The sequence below is a fragment of the Malurus melanocephalus genome, unplaced genomic scaffold (assembly GCF_030028575.1).
Source record: "Malurus melanocephalus ecotype Western Australia unplaced genomic scaffold, MMel_1.1 scaffold_1337, whole genome shotgun sequence".
Classification (NCBI taxonomy): domain Eukaryota; kingdom Metazoa; phylum Chordata; class Aves; order Passeriformes; family Maluridae; genus Malurus; species Malurus melanocephalus.
In genome coordinates, this window is record NW_026624569.1 from 21,828 (window position 1) to 26,570 (window position 4,743).

The window sequence follows — 4,743 nt, forward strand, 5'->3', positions numbered from 1 at the left end:
GTGCCAGACCCCGGTCCCCACCCCAGGGTGGAGCTGACCCCGCTGTCCCTCTGCCCTTCAGCTGCCCATGTCCAGCAGCCACATGAACGTGTACAGTGGGGACCCGCAGGTGACAGCGTCGCTGGTCGGGGTCACCAGCAGCTCCTGCCCCGCYGACCTCACCCAGAAGAGAGAGCTCACAGGTACGTCCCGGCCCTGGAGTGGGCAGGGTGGCAGCAAGTGACAAAATTCGGGCTGTCCTGTCCCCCAGGGGTGCAGGGGCTCTGCTGCCAGCCCGGGGTGCAGYCCTGTCCCCTCTGGGTGACATCGTGGGTCTCTTGCAGATGCTGAGAGCCGCGCACTAGCCAAAGAGCGCCAGAAGAAGGACAATCACAACCTGAGTGAGTTCAGCCCTCTCCTGACCCCACAGCCATTTTTCCATCCTCATTCCCACTTCCCTGAGCTGCATCCCCATTCCCACCCCAGCTGACTCTCAGGAAAGACCCCCTGAGCCCCTCCTTCCTGGCTGTGCCCAGTGGGACACWGGGGACACCCCACTGTCCTTCTGGGCGGATGTCAGACCTGCTGARCCAGGGATGGAGCAGGGGCAGCTCCAGAAGCTTCTCATCCTGAGCCCCCCAATTCCARAGGGTCTGGCTGGGGCTCGGCAGTGATTTGGGACATATTTGGGACATGTGGGGACCCTGCTGATCCCTCTCCTCTCGCCCACAGTCGAGAGACGGCGAAGGTTCAACATCAAYGACCGCATCAAGGAGCTGGGAATGCTGATCCCCAAAGCCAACGACCTGTACGTACCCAGGGCTCCTACGGGACTGGGATAACTGGGATCACTGGGGGCTCTTTGGGGCGAGGGGACACGCTGCTGGCATCCAGGCCCATTTCTTTGTCCATCCTGGTGACAGGGACGTGCGCTGGAACAAAGGGACSATCCTCAAGGCGTCCGTGGACTACATCAAGAGGATGCAGAAGGACCTGCAGAGGTCGCGGGACCTGGAGAATCACTCGCGGCGCTTGGAGATGACGAACAAGCAGCTGCTGCTCCGCATCCAGGTGGGCTTCCCTGGGCTCTCCCCTCCCTCTGCTCCCCCCCAGCCCCTCCAGGAGATCCCTCCTGCCCCGCTAAGGGGCTGGCCAGGGGGTCTCCTGGGTTTTTTTTTGGCTGGGAAAGCACCAAGAGTAGTCTTGAGGCAAACTGTCACTGCTGAGCTTTGCATGGATCACTGTGGATATTCCATGGGTTCCTTCCTGGGAGCTTCTCAGTCTGCCACCCCACAAATGTCCCAATGTCACCTCCCCGAGGGTGACACCCCCATGGAATCCCCGCTGTGTCCCCTTGGCAGGAGCTGGAGATGCAGGCRCGCGTCCACGGGCTGCCCACCTCCTCTCCCTCGGGCGTCAACGTGGCCGAGCTGGCCCAGCAGGTGGTCAAGCAAGAAGCCGGCGGTGACGAGGCCACCCTGGAGCCGCTGCTGGCCCCGCCGGACCCCGAGTCGCAGCCGCAGCCCRCGCTGCCCGCRCCGCCGCAGTCTCCCTATCACCAGCTGGACTTTWCCCACAGCCTGAGCTTCGACGACGGCTCGCAGGGCTTCCCCGACAGCCTGGAGCCCGGCCACGGCGCCTCCTTCCCGTCGCTGTCCAAGAAGGAGCTGGACTTGATGCTGATGCAGGACACCATGCTGCCCCTGGCCTCYGACCCCTTGTTCTCGGCCATGTCCCCCGAGGCCTCCAAGGCCAGCAGTCGCCGCAGCAGCTTCAGCATGGAGGACGCGGACATGCTGTGATGGGCCGGGGCTGCTGTGCCTGGGGAGCTCCTGGGACGCTCCTGAGGGAGGAGCCCGTCCTGCCACGCACTTGAACCTCCCCAGGAGTTCCTTTCTCTATGCAATGGGTCGGGTTTGGTGGCTTCTCTCACTGGCAGCAGGAGAGGACCTTGCCGGCTTTGAGTGCAGATCCCCCGTCCTGGGAACGGGATCTTGGCCGCTTTGCCTTGCAGCAGAACCAGAACCTTCCTGGCCTCGCCCTGTCCCATCCCCCGGGGTGGTGCCACAGAGCCCCCAAGAGAGGAGGGATGATGATGATGATGATGATGATGATGATGATGCCATGAGCTCTGCGTCCGCTTCGGGCTCTCCTCGCCTCGCTCCGGGATCCTTCATCCCCGTGGAGTCCTCCCCAGCCCCTGGGTGCTCCCCAGTCCATCCAGTCCCTCCTTCCTGGGAGCTCTGGGGTTGTTATTTGGTGCATGTTCGTTAATGTGGCCCCCCCCAGGGTGTTGAAGGCACCCACAGCACCTGGGATTAGGGGGGTTGATGCTCCATGGCGCAGCACCCACCACCCCAAAACCCCTGGGTGAGGGTGCCAGGTGACCGTGAGCCTCCTTGGGATGTCCCCACGGTGTCTCTGCCCCGTGACACCACCCCTGGCTCTGTCCCAGGAGGATAAAAGGGTTTTCCACTTCATTTTTTGGGGATATCCCTACAAGTGCTGCCCCACGAGGGGGTGAAGGTCCGGGCTCTGAGCAGGGAATGGTTTGTGCCGCTGCCAAACCGGAGCTGCTGCTCCCAGCCCTGAGATTTGGGGTTTGTTTCTGTTCCCAGCCCTGGGATTTGGGGTTTGTTTCTGTTCCAGTGCCCCCAGTGTCTGGTCCATACTGGGGAGCTGCTCTGGGCTCTGGGAGGGGCAGGAGAGCACTGTTCCCATGGATTTATTGAGGGAGAGGAGGGAAATGGGGAGAGGACACCCCTGGGTGACCGTCCCCCCCTGGGCTGGGGGTCACTTGGTGCCCCCTTCCTGCACCTGGATGTTCTGGGGTTGGGACAGCCCAGCCAGGGAGGGACAGAGGTGTCCCCATGGTGTCCCCATGGTGTCCCCATGGTGGCCGGGTTTGGGGTTGGCAATGGGGTCAGCACTGGAGAGGGGTCTGGGGGCCGAGAGGGTGCGGGGAAGTGCAGAGGATGGGGAGGAGAAAGGGAAGGAGGAGGGAGGAGGTGCTGGAGTGACCCTGGAGCCGGGCAGGGAGCGGGAAAGGATCCCAGGGTGACCTGAGAGGGGCTCAGGGCTCTGAGCTGGGGGGGCTGGGGGTGTTCACAGGAGGCCTTGGCACCCTTGGAGTGCTGCCATCAGTGCCTGGACACAGAACTGTCCCCACAGGGTCCCCCTGGGGACAGCGGGGTGTGGGAGAGCCACGGCTCCGTGCACCCCAAAGGGGCTTGGGGTGCTCCAGGGCAACAATCCCATGGGAAATCGGGATTATCGTGGCTTTAGGGCAGTTCTGGGCACCTSTGGGCTCAGCCCCAGATGTCTCCCTTGGCTGTGGGTAAACAGTTGTGGATTATAATTACTTTTTTTTTTTAATTCTTTTTGGGGGTTTTGTTTGTTTTTTCTTGTTTTATTTTTTTGTTTGTTTTTTTTAAAGCACTGTGCGCTGATTAAAAAATTTTACTACTGTTTTATAAATAAATGTATAAAAGAATGAACTGGAATGGAAGAAGAATCATTAAAAATATATTTATTTACAACATCCTGGAGCGTGGCAGCTTCTTCTTTGGCCTGGGGGAGGACTGCACTGCTGGGGATGGATTAACTCTGGTCCAGGTGGGTTTTGGGGACTCTCCTGCCCAGGGAAAAGTGAAAAAATCTATTTAAAGGGAAAAAGCTCATGAAGTTTTAAAAATTCATTTATTTATATTTTTTAATGTATTTTATTTATGAATTGTAAAACTTCCCACAACACGTCTGCAGCCCCTCAGCCTCTGTCCCCCGCTCCCCTCGGGGCTGGGGTTAAACACACCCAGGAGGGGGAAAAAAGGAAGAAAATCCACCTGAAAATGGAATTCCCAGGCTGGAAAATCACAGGGGCTAATCTTGGAAACTTTATTGAAAAGGAGAAGGAGGGGAAAAAAGAGCAAGAAGAGGCTGAAGAGGATGCGAGGCGGGGGGAGAGGAGTGAGTGGTTGCAGACACTTCAGAGAAAAAAAAAACACAAAAAAAAAATTTAAAAAAAAATTCCTGATTTGATTTATCAGGGGAGCGCGAGCGCTAAATAGAGAACAACGCCTGAAGTGTGAATTATTTCCTATATTAACACAGAGAAAAACTGATAGCCTTTTCATATCAGGAGAATAGCGCGCCGGGGAGGGCGGGCGGCGCTCGCATTGTTCCGGCGCCGGCTCCGCTCGCGCTTTATCAGGCCCAGATCAAAATTTATTCCCAGGATGAGGCCTGCGGGCCCGGCTGAGGCCCTGGAGATTTTGAAGGGCCTAATTAAGAAAACAGGATGAAAATGGCGAAATAAGAGGGCAATTTACTTCTCGCGGAATGGGGAGATCAAATCAACTTATGAGCAATTAATGTGCGCGARGAGAGAATAAAGGGATGCCGGGATATGGAAGAGGGGCCTCATTTTAATGACATGCTCTGGTGTTGGCATAGAGGATTACTCTGAAGGTCAGATGGAGATTGAAACGACCTTGCAGATTCTTAACCCTCCTTCCAATTAACAGAACCAACTCAGAAATGCAAAAGAGCCCGGCTCGGAGCGCTGGCGGCCCTTTATGTGCCGAGGGGATGGGGCGGAGAGCGGGGGGAAATGGAATTATAAAGGAGAGAGAGAGGACGAAAGGGGCTTTCCTTGGCTTCCACGGCGGCCTGGAGAGGGAGGGGAGGCTCTTAATTACAGTCGGGGAGGAAAACACGGAAAACGCCATGTCAGGGCTGAGGGGGGACACGAGAGGGAGGGAGGAG

At 57.7% G+C, this 4,743-nt stretch overlaps 1 protein-coding gene across 1 annotated transcript in view; it reads left to right on the plus strand.

The window, feature by feature from the left end:
• The window catches only part of TFEB (transcription factor EB), a 16,460-nt gene extending 12,942 nt beyond the window's left edge, over nucleotides 1-3,518 (plus strand). Inside the window, exons 3-7 of the mRNA XM_057387746.1 lie at nucleotides 47-182; nucleotides 324-380; nucleotides 712-787; nucleotides 903-1,050; nucleotides 1,341-3,518. Coding sequence (XP_057243729.1) covers nucleotides 47-182; nucleotides 324-380; nucleotides 712-787; nucleotides 903-1,050; nucleotides 1,341-1,781 — 858 coding nt within the window. The 3' untranslated portion in view covers nucleotides 1,782-3,518. The remainder of the gene's footprint in view (nucleotides 1-46; nucleotides 183-323; nucleotides 381-711; nucleotides 788-902; nucleotides 1,051-1,340) is intronic.
• The last annotated feature ends 1,225 nt before the right edge of the window (nucleotides 3,519-4,743 follow it).